The 15,577-nt window shown below is 41.1% G+C and overlaps 8 protein-coding genes across 8 annotated transcripts; 4 read left to right on the top strand and 4 right to left on the bottom strand.

Annotated features, from left to right (window-relative positions):
- Positions 1-1,245: 1,245 nt before the first annotated feature.
- K450DRAFT_228706 (uncharacterized protein) lies at positions 1,246-1,848 on the top strand. The gene is made up of 2 exons (XM_051586966.1): positions 1,246-1,644; positions 1,692-1,848. Exons 1-2 carry the CDS (start codon positions 1,489-1,491, stop codon positions 1,710-1,712), a joined length of 177 nt encoding a protein of 58 aa, XP_051447031.1. The 5' UTR covers positions 1,246-1,488; the 3' UTR covers positions 1,713-1,848.
- A 1,447-nt stretch (positions 1,849-3,295) lies between these two features.
- Positions 3,296-3,737, bottom strand: K450DRAFT_228711 (uncharacterized protein). The gene is made up of 2 exons (XM_051586967.1): positions 3,461-3,737; positions 3,296-3,356 (listed from the first exon to the last, which is right to left on the bottom strand). Exon 1 carries the CDS (start codon positions 3,696-3,698, stop codon positions 3,528-3,530), a length of 171 nt encoding a protein of 56 aa, XP_051447032.1. The 5' UTR covers positions 3,699-3,737; the 3' UTR covers positions 3,296-3,356; positions 3,461-3,527.
- Positions 3,738-4,094: 357 nt separating this feature from the next.
- K450DRAFT_228718 (uncharacterized protein) lies at positions 4,095-6,463 on the top strand. Its single transcript, XM_051586968.1, has 8 exons — positions 4,095-4,243; positions 4,326-4,713; positions 4,806-4,869; positions 4,959-5,238; positions 5,315-5,356; positions 5,420-5,530; positions 5,601-5,857; positions 5,914-6,463. Exons 1-8 carry the CDS (start codon positions 4,144-4,146, stop codon positions 6,196-6,198), a joined length of 1,527 nt encoding a protein of 508 aa, XP_051447033.1. The 5' UTR covers positions 4,095-4,143; the 3' UTR covers positions 6,199-6,463.
- Positions 6,464-6,715: 252 nt separating this feature from the next.
- K450DRAFT_228723 (uncharacterized protein) lies at positions 6,716-7,302 on the bottom strand. Its single transcript, XM_051586969.1, has one exon. The coding sequence runs from the start codon at positions 7,222-7,224 to the stop codon at positions 6,823-6,825; it is 402 nt and encodes a 133-aa protein (XP_051447034.1). The 5' UTR covers positions 7,225-7,302; the 3' UTR covers positions 6,716-6,822.
- Positions 7,303-8,033: 731 nt separating this feature from the next.
- K450DRAFT_228725 (uncharacterized protein) lies at positions 8,034-8,703 on the bottom strand. Its single transcript, XM_051586970.1, has one exon. The coding sequence runs from the start codon at positions 8,633-8,635 to the stop codon at positions 8,153-8,155; it is 483 nt and encodes a 160-aa protein (XP_051447035.1). The 5' UTR covers positions 8,636-8,703; the 3' UTR covers positions 8,034-8,152.
- A 1,100-nt stretch (positions 8,704-9,803) lies between these two features.
- Positions 9,804-11,150, top strand: K450DRAFT_228726 (uncharacterized protein). Its single transcript, XM_051586971.1, has one exon. The coding sequence runs from the start codon at positions 9,970-9,972 to the stop codon at positions 11,056-11,058; it is 1,089 nt and encodes a 362-aa protein (XP_051447036.1). The 5' UTR covers positions 9,804-9,969; the 3' UTR covers positions 11,059-11,150.
- Positions 11,151-11,497: 347 nt separating this feature from the next.
- K450DRAFT_285304 (uncharacterized protein) lies at positions 11,498-12,574 on the top strand (the record flags this gene model as incomplete). The annotated part of the gene is made up of 1 exon (XM_051593519.1): positions 11,498-12,574. One exon carries the CDS (start codon positions 11,498-11,500, stop codon positions 12,572-12,574), a length of 1,077 nt encoding a protein of 358 aa, XP_051447037.1.
- Positions 12,575-12,922: 348 nt separating this feature from the next.
- Positions 12,923-14,765, bottom strand: K450DRAFT_285309 (uncharacterized protein; the record flags this gene model as incomplete). The annotated part of the gene is made up of 3 exons (XM_051593520.1): positions 12,923-14,254; positions 14,319-14,668; positions 14,732-14,765. 3 exons carry the CDS (start codon positions 14,763-14,765, stop codon positions 12,947-12,949), a joined length of 1,692 nt encoding a protein of 563 aa, XP_051447038.1. The 3' UTR covers positions 12,923-12,946.
- Positions 14,766-15,577: the final 812 nt, after the last annotated feature.

The following is a 15,577-nucleotide window of genomic DNA, read 5'->3' on the forward strand; positions in this document are numbered from 1 at the left end:
CCTTAACCTCAGGCGCAAATAATTCCATTGTCACTATTGCGACGCGTTACTCGCTAACGCTCGTAACCCTTTTCGCAATAAAAGATCCTTAACCTTCAATTGATAAACTCTTATCACATCATCAATATACAAGAAGATGCTTGGCTTAAGGTGATGAGGGCATTCTGGAACGCACCCACACATTATTCAATAATCAAACTCTGATGTTGCATTCAGAATGGATGAATATGATGTGATTAATATGGTGGGATATCCTTCGCCTGTCCCCTTTCAAACTAACAAGAAACGCTCTGCCTCATCCTCTTACTCAAATATATCTGTATCCGTTCGCATTGTCTTTTGTAATTCTTCGTCTTCCCCAATCCAAGAGTCGCCTTCCCTCTCTTTCACCCATCGTTTAGGCCAACAGAATAGTAACCTACGATTACAAAATGCTGGTCTACTGTTTGCCTAGCAGAATTACAGAAAACCAACGAAGTACAATTACAAAAGATGGACAAGCAAGCTAATCAAATGATTGCTCTGCAACAGTCCTTCGACAGCGTAACGAAAGGTTTTTCAGCTGTTAACCACAATCACTAACAACTTCATCCAGATATTCGCTCCAACAAACTATAATGATGTCTAAATACATACGCTTTCAAGAACAGAAGTCCCAACTAAGTACATGGATATCGTTAACGACGCTCATAAAAACAATATCACGGTTGATCTTCGTCCTCACACTAACAATACTAACAAGAGTGACAATGCATACAGCTTTTAAATGTCCACATTGCTGCATTGACCAATCGACATGTTCATATATTATTAACAATACCCTCAGTTTTAAATGTTCACATTCAAACATTGACATTTCGACGTGTTCATTTGAAGATTGGCAATGTCCAGTTTTTAAATGTTCACATTCAATCGTTGAGATTCGACATGTTGACTTTACGATGCCATGTCAATTACGTTCTGATCTATGTACGCAAATCTATCTAGATACTGGTCCTTAGTTTCGGCTGTTTCTGGTTACGCGCGGTTTGCCTTAACTTTAAGGTCGGTTATATCATTCGGCTAGTGGTTGATTTCAGTTTGAATATGCCAATATTGGTGTGCAACACGCCATCAGCACCTTGACATTGCAAAATGAGACAGTATGTTTCGGTCATTTGAAGATCTCTCAATCTAAAGTCCTCATGTAATGTACCTACGCTATTGCCCATGTATAATCTCTTTCTGTAGTGGGTACTATAATCTTATTTTATAGAATCCAGAACCCTTTCCCAAATGTATAGATGAGCTTTTGCTCTCTTTTATGCACATGTATGTTTTTCCTTTACTGCCTTATTTTCTCTGAATCGCTTTTCATCGTTTACTTTACTTTGAAACGATGCTTTCTCCCTTTCGCTCTGTTGACTTGCCCAATTTAAGCGCTTGCCCTCTTTTCTCCTTTATTACTGTATCCATGCTATTTTGAAGTTGCTGCTCATAAATAGTTTGATGGTCAGAAGATGTATCAACCAATCCTTATTCAACGCAACATTCCCTAAAGCTGTACAGGAATATTCCCGTTTGGACTTACTGGCTGCTTGTTGTCTCTTCGCGATGTTAAAGCTACTCTCTTCTCACAGACACCAAATATCATTGTTTAGTAAGGTAAGGCCAATGCACTCAAACTTCAAAACTCACGATTTGACGAAAAGAGAGGTATGGATTCAATGTAGAGCAAGATGGCAAAGATTACTACAACGGCCATGATGATGATAAAGTTAATTGCGTCGATGAAAGCGCTTCACTTCCATAATCCGTCGTGACAGGAGGTAGCACCTATGCCATTCCTTACTCTGAAGCCTGTTCTATCATAGCTCTTAACGACCATTTGCCCTCTACCTCTGTTGCAATTGCTTCATTCCTTCCGCTGACGCTAGTTCCTTCGCCCTATCCAGCTCTGTCGTGTTATTTTCTGATGTATGCTCCACTACAGATATACCACCACTACCACGGATAGATTTGATCGAAATGCTCGGGTATGAAAGGGAAGTTGTAAGAAAGCTGGGTCAGAGGCTGCCTATTGGCGGTCAGTAGCAGATACGAGTTGTTGTTTGACGGTTCAATCGGGACAAACGCGATAGGGTCGGCATGCGACTGACCTTCAAGTTCCAGCAAGCTACGTATTTTTGAAGGATGCTCCGATATCCAATAGCTTTTCACTCTTGGGCTTGGTTGCGAAGGCTTAAGAATGTTTGGAATCTGGAAGTCATCCATGTCAGTACTGAAAGCAACCTCTAGTGTTTGAATCGTTTGCGCATTTTCGATGCAATCAAATCTGAAGGAATGAGGGATATAGGATTGGAAAGTGCGTTACAGAAGCCGCCACAGCACCTATTTGTTAGTACCGGGTTGATGATATCCTGTTACCAAGTAAGCTTGTTTCTTCTGCAGCATACGTCGTCATATACAAATTTTGAGACATCGAACATAAGCTCATCGTCTAATAGCGTAATGGAATCCCCAAACAATATATGCACAATCATCGGTCCGGCGTGTCACAAGTAAATGGTGCTAAGAGGCAGACCCTTCTATTACAATGTCAGGGATAAGGATTTGAGCCGAGATTGCGTATGATAGGTGCTGTAGAACACGTTATTCCGTATCAATTTCTCCACTTTGGCTATTACGAATCTGCCAATTTCGCACTTCAATATTTTAGTGATGTTGGTTCATTCGCGACCAGTAGTATAAGTGCCGATCTTCGAGATGGCGCCAGTCAGGAGCTGATCTAAATTCTTGATTTGAAGTCGGATACCAACGGGTGTTACTATACTATCAACAATTGCTGATTTAGTTAGAGCCACTTGAAAACTACTCTTTGAAAGTTCGCGTTTGCTCTGATGTCATTTGTGAAGTTACTTGAAAACGTGTCAATGTACTGGATCTAACGATGTCGTACTTGGTGAGCAATGAAGAAGCCATCCTCTATCATTTTGGTCAAGAAGATCATTACCTGCTTGAAATGAAAGTTTTCGCACTAATGTTATTTGATGATCAGAATGAAATGTGCACATCAAGAAAAAAGGTTACTAGGGTGGCGTACAACACAAATATACAGTATATTGATAGGAACACGGGATTGACCTTTCTTCCAAGCGAGCCAACAACTGAATAATGATTTATTGTTTCATTCTTCCTACATACTATGATTCCATCGAACAACATTCAAAATGCTGAGTGGCAAATTCATAAACATATTACTTGTTTAAACCTGATCATACAGAGTTGTGTATGCTTTGAAATATCAGACATATATCGACACGTAGAACTTTTGGGTTAGATAGGATGTTGAGGGCAAATACTCTATCTATTCGCTCCTGCAAATTGCAGAGAATAAAATTATGAATTCTTATACTCTTGAAGTCTTATTTTACAAAAGTTTATGAGAGTATCAAATTTTAGCTTTCGGATATCTTCTCACCCATTTATTTGGAATATAGTTATGAGATTTGAATCTTGAACTATGGCTCGATTATGTCTGAGGAGATTCATCGCCAGGCGAAACCACTTTCAGGGAGCAAAAAATGCCAATACTGGTGAACTCTTAGCAATTGCCAGAGTGATGTGAGCTGGATGATGTGATAGGCGTCGACGTTGACGATGATCGTTAGATTGACCGTTAATGTGAGAAAATGAGTTACGCTTCCAGAGCCACCCATTCAATGGCAGTTATGCTAAACAAAATCAGTATAAAGCGAGATTGGTGGCATGTCACATCTGGTTTTCAGCACGTTCATACCTGTAATGCGTAGTAACATTCAAACTCAGGCCACCCTGTAGCTGTGGACGGGAAGCTGCATATGGGAGTTTTTAAACACACAAATTGTGGTAATGGGTAATCCTATCGACTTATTGCTGACTCTCATACATATTATCATCTTGAATCGCTTGCATGGACTAAAGCTGAGCCTATAATACTGTGACATGGTCTATCTGATGATTGAATGAAGCCTTCCATCCACTACGAATACCTGGTGTTCACACCCATTTGTTTTCGTATCACAGAAGACCACTGTTACACTGATCTAAAAAATTTCTTCAGATGCACAGCACCCACCACATTTGCTTTTTCCTCTACCAACATTTTTTTAAGCAGGGCGGTGTATGCGACAGACAAGCATCATGATATCTGTCACGATAATCTTGGTATGCCTGGTGTATATTGCATCTGGTTCCACTCCTCCTCCAGCACGGTTGGCGACAAGTAAACTATTGTTTCCAGCATTATCTTGTAGAATCATCCCAGCACCAACTAAAAACATAATTTATCTGTTTTCGCCTATTAGGCTGCACTGTTGTAGGAACTAACATATATTGTTATGGAGGTGACAATAGAGTGAACGGTGTTGACGCAATACTATCTGATACCTGGGCACTAAGCATCGCGAACGACTTCGATTTGTCTAATCCGACGTGGACTAATAAGCCTTGGAATAACTTCCCATCGACTCCAAGAGCTTTTGGGACCATACATTCTCTCCTAGATGGCAGTTCGTTTTTATTGAATGGAGGTTTGACCTCCCCTGTTGGTTCAGCCGAGACTAATCAAACAATTGTTCATAACACGATTACAAATGAATGGAAAGCCATCAATAGCTCCTTGATAGCGCAAACGCTCAACCATCAAGGTGTCATTGATGCAAACGGCAAAATATGGTATTTTGGTGGGGTTAGGTAAGTAAGAACGATGAAGACCTGGTGCTAATCACCTTTGCTGAACTTATTGATGTTACTTTGTTGGGTGCTGGGTAATCTTGGGTTGTCAGTGACTCTGACACTGGCCGCAGCAACGTTTCATACTGGGAAGGATTGGCCGCTTTAGATACAAATGTAAGTACACCATATCAGGCTGAAAAGGACATGAGACGAAAACAAAAATCTTCGACCTTGAAGCGAATCCTGATGGAATTTTTACATAGACTTGGTTGTGGACTACCAGTAGGGGTACTACTGGAGGCTATCTTAACCCGCGGATTGGACACACCATGACAATTTTATCAAATGGCATCATTCAAATCATTGGGGGCAATGTAGCCACTTTGCTTTCGGGATTAGATTCACGTGGCTATCTTCAATGGAGACTTGATCTGGCACCTATGGGATCTGTTGCCGTATACGACACAGTCAAGGGAACCTGGACAACCAAAAGTGCCACTGGCACTATTCCTCCCCATCGAAATTTTCATAGTGCCACCCTAGGTATACTTACTGGTTTTATCTGAAAAAAAAAATTGTTGGGAGAATCTATAAACTGATCAACAATTATCTTTTCTAGCCCAAGACAGCAACACTATCATAGTTTTTGGTGGTTCAGGATGTAAGCTTCTGGATAGTGATAACCCGTTTTACCTAAGTTACGGAAGCTAACCATATATCTTAGCTGGCAACGGCTCCAGCCTGTTCAACGACCTTTATGCCTTGGATTCGAACAAGATGACTTGGACACATATAGATATCGGAAACGGCCCCAGCGCTCGATACGGACATAGCGGTGTGTATTGTTATTTTACAAAGACGCTTCAATCTCAGGCACTCAACGTTCGTCTTGACAGCTGTGCAAGTAAACGAAACCATGTTTATATTGTTCGGCATCAATGCATCCAATAGCAGTCTCAGTGATATATATGCCTTGGATACCGTAAATTGGATATGGGTCCAGCATTTCAGTGCGTCAGGCTATTCGCAGCAGGCTAACATGAGCTATCCCGCCGCCATAAATGGGACTTCTAGTACTTCTGAAAGCACTGACAGCAGTGGCGGTAACAGTCTTGGGGCTGGTCCAATTGCAGGTATAGCAGTTGGAGCCGTCTTGGTAGTTGTGAGTATTAATTTTATACTACAATCTTTGAAACCGGCTCTCATCAATTTTTTCAGGCTGTCATTGGTGCGGTTTATTTTATGCGACGCAGAAAGAGAAGTCGGCAAGATGATTTGGACGGTCTGCAAACAGAACTCGTGGAAAGCAATTTAGGAGATAAAAGTGCAGAGGGAAAAGCTCCCACACAAAAGGATTGGTATACTGCAACATTCAGAGGAACAGATACAACAGGATCTATACCGCCTGAATATCATTCACATATTGTCTCGTATAACGCAAAACCTAATGCTGTTGATGACCTCGCCATCAGTTCTCAAAGCAAACCTAATGAATACGACTAGTATTTTACCTGATCTTGCATATGCCATGTTCCATTGTTTCTCTGTATTACATTTCATCTATCTATCATTAAGTTTCACCATTCTAATTCTTAAAAAAGCGTAAAGTGTAACAGTAGCGTAACGTATCATTTACCTTCGTAATTTTATGCGTAAAATTTCCTTATTTTTGGAGTCACATATACCTGAGAGTAAAGTGAGCTTGAGTTGCTTCATGTATATATAAACGTATGTTCCTTCACTGCTAAATAATAGATACAACATCACCATCAACTAATTATGTGCTGTGGCAATTTTGGCTTGCGTCAATGTCTGTATAGAAAAGGCACTTTTGGGAAAATGTAAGATATCATGTCCGTTGGTCAAAATCAATAGCATCGTCGGGACCATTTTCAAAAATTAATAGAATCAGTCACTTATGGTATTTGTCAACAATGTAAAGCTGTATTGATAACGAGAATTGAGTCAAAGTTTTACTGAGAATCTAACACAAATTCCAATTTTGTACCGACAAATTGATAATGGTCTCAAAGAATACTGTGCTGATATTTATTCACACTCCAAAAAAAATCGTACAATATGAAGCTGGACCAATTATTTTCATATTAAAATCTGACAAGCAAGACGCTATCCGCGGATGCAAGCATCAACTTGTGACGGCTTTGGAAGATTGAAGTTAGGAAGTGTTTGCAACGGCGAACAAGCTATAGGAGCACCTTGATATAGGACTTGCACTACAGCCACTTTAGTGATATCAAGCGTCTTGTCGACACACCAAGCATCTGTTCCGCCGTTTCCATTGATTTGGAACGGTGGAGTATCAATATTGATGACCTCGCCCATAACATGCTTGCAGTCGTGACCGTTGCGAAATTCAATTTTGTAATCCTTATAAGTGGCAGTAGTATTCAGACCTTTCTTGATGTGAAAGTAGAGGAAGGACCCAGGCTTGTTTGCAACATCATTTTTAACCAGAACGGCTTCTCCATCTAGGTAAGAGTGAAAATGGATTTCAAAGATGCCAGCCATGGGAACTGCTTTTGAAGGTGCCGCGCATGCTAGAGCAAATATAGTGAAGGTAAAGATTATGAACGAAGCTGTTCTAATCATTGAATACGTTTGCTGTTTTTTATTTGAAATACATGGTAATATATAACTGATTGAAAATCGTGTACAAAGATATTCCTGGTACTCAATTACTGTTTGTTAGCTATTTTGGAATTTCAAGCATTGCTGCCCCTACAAACTACTACAGTTGACGATCTCGATGTCCTTTATTCTTTTTTCACATCGTCTTTTTGCGCTTTCTGAAAAGCAGGCTATATTATCCAAAGTCCCTTTGCTAATCAGAGCTTTTCTTCTTTTGCGTTTTGAAAGATAGCTATACAACGGCAGTTACCATACGGGATATAAATAGCTTTCATATCTCCAATTAGATGATGGCATAAACATACGTATTCATGTCTTATTTTTTGGGGATACCTGGATTACTGCGCACCACATGAACCACAATTTCTATCTCCCAAATGACGAGCATAAAATATAGCTTATATTTCAAGCTTCTCTCATTGAAAATAATCTCTGCTTGATTCGCTCAGTCTACCTTGTATATCTGAAATTTAATGTGCATTCAGTTCGAGGGGTTCTAGACTGACAAGATACACACGGTGCAGTCACATGCACCCTGCAAATCGAAGCAGGGGTATGAGAATTGGAGTGCATCCATCATCATGAGAACGAAGCATAACTGAAGCTGATGTTCTTTATACTATAATTATGCCTTCAGGTCAAGCCATGGGAAAAAGTACCGAGGTCTAAATGTATAAGAGCTATATTTGGTGTGCTTTATTGATTCAAATTGGCTATAATATTGAATAAAGGTATGCAAATTCTCCAGCTCAAGAAATGGTAGGCATCATTATCGTACACTATTGCATTTAGGGCTAGTGAAAGTTTTTTATTGGCGAATGCATGCGTCGACTTTTGAAGGATGTTTTATGTGAAAGTTGGGATCAGCTTCTAGAGTTGTACAAGTAACAATTTCGCCTTTGTAACGGACTCGAACCATACTGACAGTTGTAATATCGAGAGTCTTGTCAATGCACCAGCTATTTGTACCGCCGTGCTGATCGATTTTGAAGACAGGTTTGTCGTAGTTTACAATCGATCCTTGATTATGTTGACAGTGATGACCGTTTCGCAGTTCAATGGTATAATCCGCATAGCTTGCTTCCGGGTTCAGACCTTCCTTGATATGAAAATAGAAATAGGAACCGGGCTTGTTCGCAACGTCATTTCGTACAACAACAGCTTCGCCCAGAAGCTTTGAGTTGTGATTTATCTGAAAGGTGCCCGTCAATGCATCGCCCTTGGATGGAACAGCAGAGACAAAAGGAATGATTGTAAGTAGAAGCGAGGTCACGATAGTGGAAGGAAGCATAAGGTATGATATGGCCCTGAAAAGCTAGGGTCAGTTCTGGTACTTCTTATATAGATTGGAGAGGAGGGGATTCAAGAAGCACCTTTTATTTTTTGCTAGGGCCAGCTTCTAAATTTATGTAATATGTTTTAAGCGGGTACTTATTCTGCAAATATATGTGTCATGGCACAGTTGACCAATCTGGAAGTTTCTGCTTGATATTCCCTATGTTTATGTTATTTTAACGTTCAAGCTTGCATGTTTGGAAGCCAATAAATTTGACATAAACATTCAGAGAAGTAGTGGATGACATTGTCTTTATAGATGAGCTAATCGCTACTCTATAGTGCATGCAGCTTTGATGACATGGAGACAGAAGCCGATAATGATGAACACATACAATTTAAAGCTGAAGCGATTTTGAACAGGAAAGTGACATCGTTGAACTTTCATTGCAATCAGACCAGCAAATAGCAATGATGATGATCGTGATATGGTATAGGACCCCATACAAGTACCTTGTTTGGATATACAGCATGAGATAATGAAATTGCTCCCCTTAAACCAGAAAACATATCCTACTAAAGTTTTTCGGCTTCACATCAAAGTTCAACTTGCCTAATCTGGAAACACTCAAGGAAGAGTAAGTAAACGAATGTATGTTGAGGAGAAGACCTGGCAGCTGTAGACACTTTTTTATGTACCATTAAGGAGTTTGATGGATATTGTTTAATTTCAATAGGATTAGCAGTACCAGCAGTGTAAAATTCTTCATCCACAGTCTTCTTTGATCTTGCGCGGAAAAAGGACCGAACAGACGACGTACAGACGACGTACAGACAGCCAATTGAATAGTATTTTGATTAGGCGCTTGAGCAGGGCGAGAACATCAAACACTTGCATCTTTGATATTCATTAACATCAGCATGATGAGCAGTACACTAATTCATTCCAATTTAAAGCCGAACAACAAGGCTAAAGGTAATCAAAATCCTGTTATAAAACATCAAAATTATATCGTATTATTCCGTATACTTGTCAGGTTGCGTTGTCGAAGCACTGAAATTCGAATTTTTAATAATCGAAGCCTCATCTTGGCAAATCAATGATCAAATGCGTAATTTTTTCTGCTTTTACTTTCAATAAATTATTTGGGATTTCTTTTATAAATCCAAGTTTTACAGTAAATGAGGATCGAAATTAGATGATCTGGTCGCTCTAAACTTTTAGAGCGCCTCTAAGACGGGTAAACCACGGGCCATCTACGGCGCATTAAAGCGTCTTAAAATTTCTAAGGTCAGCGAACATCAAATGGAAGGTATAAAATCCAGCATTTTTTCTTCAATTAATTCATTATGTCTGCAACTACCAAGATTGCTCTAACAAATGTTAGAGTGTTCAATGGACAGAAAATACTGGATCCTGCGACAATCGTGATCGATGGTGAAATCATCGGATCCGACCCCACCGGTGCCGTAGAACAGGACTGTGAAGGCGCAATCTTGCTTCCTGGTCTGATAGATGCTCATATTCATTTGGGCAGTATCAAGGATCTAAAAAACATGAGCGTCTACGGTGTTACTACTGCACTCGACATGGCCACTTGGCCTTTGGAGCTACTGACTTCTTTGAGGAATCAAAAAGGCGTGACTGACATTCGGAGTAGTGGTATATCGGCCACTGGGCCAGGCAGCACCCATAGTTATTTGCTTCCAAAAGAAAGTGTAATAAGAACTGTCGATGAAGCTAAGCCGTTTGTCGCTAAACGCGTAGCTGAAGGTTCCGACTATATCAAGATCGTTTGCGACAAACCCGGTCCAGCGCAAGATGTTGTAAACACCTTGACTGCAGAAGCTCATCACCATGGTAAATTAGTCATTGCCCACGCTGCAACAGTTGCTCCTTTCGAAATGGCTCAGATTGCCGGGGTCGACATGATTACCCACATACCACTCGACAATGTTCTGCCAACAGGCTACGTAGATCGTATGGTTGCCGACAAGTGCATTTCCATTCCAACTTTGGCTATGATGGAAAGCATGGCCAAGCTCCGCCGACGGGCACGGTACGAATATGCACGCGATTCTGTCACCGCTCTGTACAAAGCTGGAGTACCTGTTTTAGCTGGAACGGATGCTAATTCAATTAAATTCTCACCTTTTAACGTGCGACATGGTGAAAGTTTACATCATGAACTGGAACTGTTGGTTGAAGCTGGATTATCAAATTTAGATGCCTTGAAGGCCGCCACCTCGTTACCCGCCCAATACTTTGGCCTTAATGATCGTGGTGTCATCGAACCTGGTCGACGAGCAGACTTAGTGCTTATTGCTGGTGATCCTCTCCAAGATATCTGTGCTACACGTTTGTTGAAGCGGATATGGTGTGCTGGTATCGAAGTCGAACCTATCAAGCCCGGAAGTGGCGGTTGTCTTATTATTTGATAGTACTCGCCTCAATTATTGTAATCTTACTGTGTAATTCGTATAACTTTTTTTAATACACTGGTATGTCATTCTGGGTAGCATTTACGAAATGGGTTGTGCACATATGCATTATATATGAATTGGATCCAGGTGCATCGATCAGCTGTGGCGTTGACTTTGGTGCACCCCCTACCCCACCTTCTTGTCAAAATATCTGTGATGAATTATTGATCTCACCAACTCTGAAAGCTACCAAGTTCTCTAGAGCACAGAAATATAATGGTCGGTTTGTCTGAGGTGAATACATTGTAACATCTCGCTGTAAAGTTTAGAAAACTTCTATCGGCTAAATACCGGGCCTTAATCGGCCCTTGATGGCAATACTATATAAAGGCTGCCGTTAGAAACTTATTGAAAGAAAGCCGGCCTTCTTCTCTATTTTCAAAGACAATCTATCATGAATGTCAGCACCAAGATCGCTTTGACGAATGTTAGAATATTTGATGGACAGAAGATACTGAATCCTACGACTGTTGTCATCGATGGTGATATCATTGGAATCGACCCCACCGATGCCGTAGAACAGGACTGTGAAGGAGCAATCTTGCTTCCAGGACTCATAGATGCTCACATTCATTTGAGTGGCATCCAGGATCTAAAAACCATGAGCGGCTTTGGTATTACAACCGCACTCGATATGGCTACCTGGCCTTTAGAATTACTGAATTCTTTGAGAAATCAAAAGGGCGTGACGGATATTCGAAGTGCTGGGTTTGCTGCCAGTGCCTCAGGTAGCACCCATAGCCGTTTTCTTCCCACTGAAAGTTTGGTCCAAAACACCGATGAAGCCAAACTATTCGTATCTAAACGTGTAGCTGAAGGTTCCGACTATATCAAGATTGTTTGCGATATACCTGGCCCAGAGCAAGATGTTGTAAACACCCTGACTGCAGAAGCTCATCGCCATGGCAAGTTGACCATTGCCCACGCTGCAACAGTTGCTCCTTTCGAAATGGCTCAGATTGCCAAGGTTGACATGATCACGCACGTACCACTTGACAATACTCTCCCGAAAGAATATGTAGATCGTATGGTTACCGACAAGTGCATTTCCGTTCCAACTTTGACTATGATGGAAGGCATTGCCAAATCTCGAGGAATAGGACGGTACGAAAATTCACGCGATGCAGTTACCGCTTTGTACAAAGCTGGAGCAATTATTCTAGCCGGTACTGATGCCAATTCAAATCCTCGCACACCTTTTAACGTTCGACATGGTGAAAGTCTGCATCATGAGCTGGAGTTGTTGGTCGAAGCTGGGTTATCAAATTTAGATGCCTTGAAGGCTGCCACTTCGTTACCCGCCCAATACTTTGGTCTTAACGATCGTGGTGTCATCGAACCTGGTCGACGAGCAGATTTGGTACTTATTGCTGGTGATCCTCTCCAAGATATCCGTGCCACACGCTTGTTGAAGCGGATATGGTGTGCTGGTATCGAAGTCGAACCTATCATGCCTGAAAGTAGTGTTTGACCCAATCCCTGACAATGTGCCATTCTAATTTATGGTAGCCGTAAATTATGAACCAAATAAAAAAAAAACTTGCATTTCTGCTCTCACTTGGGTAAACAGCGACGAACTCTTTGAATCCTCATTATACCATCGTCAGTGGCTCAAGAGCCTTAACAGTAAATAAATTCATTCTGAGAGAGGCTCTTCCGCAATTTCAGCCTGCTGCAAGGAGTTGCCAAAACTTAATGATGTTTACTTCACTTGCCTTCTACCCATCTTCAGTATTATGTATCGTTGAGAAGAAATCGAAAGTAGAAAATAATGCATTGTTAATAGGATTATAAATTTCAATTAAGTAATATGATATCGGTAAGAGATGACTACAGCTGCCGTTTAGGCATTTAAATCATGTGTATCTACGATCTTCTCTGCTGCTGCCTGACCGATCTGATAGGCTACAGATTGAGTATGTCCACTAATCGCAAGTGGACAGACACTCACATCTGCAACCCTGATATTTTGCATACCATGCAAGTTCATACTTGCATCGACACAAGCCATTGGATCATCAGCCTTTCCCATGGATACAGTACTACTAGCATGCCAAATAGACGAAATGAAACCCTTGATGTATTCCCAGATAGCTTCATCGGTATCATCTTCTGGTGCTAAAATGGGCTGAATGCAGTGTTTCTTCAATGAGGTTTCCTTAACCAGTCTTCTTGCCTCCCGAATGGCAGCAATCATGGAGAGTCGATCAAATGGATGACTTAGATAGTTAGGATCGATAATGGGTGGATCAAAGGGATTGGATGATTTCAAAGCGACTGATCCTCGAGATTCTGGGTGCAATAAAATAGCTCCCACGCAGAAGGAAGTGCTTTCTTCCCCAAAAACATGTCCTGGAGGATACGTTGGCCCATTGAAAGCAATTTCAACCATGGGAACGGTTGGCCTCTGTAAATAGGACTTTAATTGTTCGCTCAGAGATTTAAACTCTGGAGTATCGTACAGGTGGTCTTGCTTCAAGAAAGCAAGGCAAAGTGCTTTATAGTGGGTAGCTAAAGGGCCAGTGCGGTCGTTGTCCCATTGTTTTCGAGCATCTTCGTACTGGTCCATCTTGTGGATGAATGGCACACGCGATGACATGGCATTGTCCACTAAATCAGCAATAAAAACACCACAGTGGTCTTGCATATTTTTGCCGATGCCAGGAAGATCCTTGATGACGTTGATGTCAAGAGCTTCTAACTCCTTTGCGGGACCTACACCGGAGAGCAGCAATAATTTGGGGGTGTCGATTGCTCCAGCACTCAAAATGACTTCCTTGGAAGCATAAACTGAGAGTTTACCATTGATTTCAACACCAATGGCTTTTGTGCCTTCAAACAATATTTTGGTAGCTTGTGATTTTACCATAATTGTCAGATTTGGAGTATCTAACTGAATATGCGCCGAAGAACTGGTGGAACGCATTCCCTCATGTAAGGTTGAGACCGAGGGTCCAACACCAATGGGGTTTCCGCTATTAAGATCCAGATTTTTCTGCCAGCCTAGCTCATATGCAGCGTCCATCAATGCGGCTGTTTCCTCCTCAAATTGGATCGAAACACCCACAGTTCCGGTATTTTGATGATAGCTGGACCCAGGTTCAGCATAATTTTTATACTCTTCTCCATTGTTGCCTGTGAAATTTTCAATCTGGGAGTGCCCAAAATGCATCAATATTCGACCTGACAATATCTTTGAATGCGAAGTAACAAACCTTATGAAACCTCTTCAAAGCCGTATCCCAAGACCAATCATCACTTCCAACTAATTCGGCCCATTCATCGTAGTCACCAGCGGCACCGCGAGTGTATATCATAAAATTGATCATTGAACTTCCGCCCATGCCCTTTCCTCTTACATAAGGCACTACATTGTTATTTACTGCAACTTGCGGTGCTGTCAGGTACCCATGATCCAGATCCGGACGAGTAAAGAGGTTGAGATATCTGGCGTATGGCACCCTATGGTCCACGTCTCCATGATCACCAGTTTCAATAATAAGCACCGAAGGGTTTTTCTTGGAGGAAACAAGGCGGTTTGCAATCAAGCATCCAGCAGTTCCACCTAAAACGCATCAGAGTTATTTACAACTGTAAGTCAAATGAAAGTTGATAGTGACTTCAGTACCTCCTACTATAATAAAATCGTACGTGCTCGACATTCAAAAAGATTTTTCAGCGATGAAAATAATCTGGAGCTGGCCTTTATATACCCTAATACTCGCAGTAAGCAATTGACTGAGATTACTGCAGTTGAGTTTGCATGTGTCACTTTAATTGCTATGTGACCAAAATAATACGTCTAAGCGACATTTCTAAATGCAGAGATATAGTTTTTGGTGCCAGTACGCCAAGCGACCCTGTCCAACCACCAAATGCGATTTGATGTAACCATGTGTTGTCGATGCTGACCATTTCCGTTTAGAGAGGCGGTTCCCATCGTTTGCAAGCCTCATTCTCCAATGTGACCAAATATACCATGTTGACAAAGTTCCAGTATCCAACGATCAACAGGTGAAATCCTTCATATTTTGTATCGCCAACTTTTAACTCAAGGCTACATGACTTTGAAGTGAATTCCCACATTCATGCTCACTGCTTGGTGATGAAAATTTTGGCCTAGCGAAAGGAGGTTTAGAGAACAGTAAATTGACTCAAAGCCACAAACTTAGACTGAAAAGTCTATGATTACAATTCCAATAGATACTTCTTGGCTATAGTTACGTTTAGTGTTGGAAAATTTAGAAAATTACTTTGGTAACGGAGGTTTTCGACTGCTGCACATTCATATCAAGACCCAAACACTGCTGACAGCTTAATTTTGTTGCAAGGTATATGCTGAAAGTTTGTATTATGTGGCTGATGTTACATTTATTAGCGTCTCATAAGGGAAGAAAATATGAGATCAGCTAGCTGGGCTTACGCACCATTTTAACTGTTTTACAAGCGAACAAGTAACCTTATTCACGTCACA

Source organism: Umbelopsis ramanniana (assembly GCF_025399195.1).
Source record: "Umbelopsis ramanniana AG unplaced genomic scaffold K450scaffold_11, whole genome shotgun sequence".
Classification (NCBI taxonomy): Eukaryota; Fungi; Mucoromycota; class Umbelopsidomycetes; order Umbelopsidales; family Umbelopsidaceae; genus Umbelopsis; species Umbelopsis ramanniana.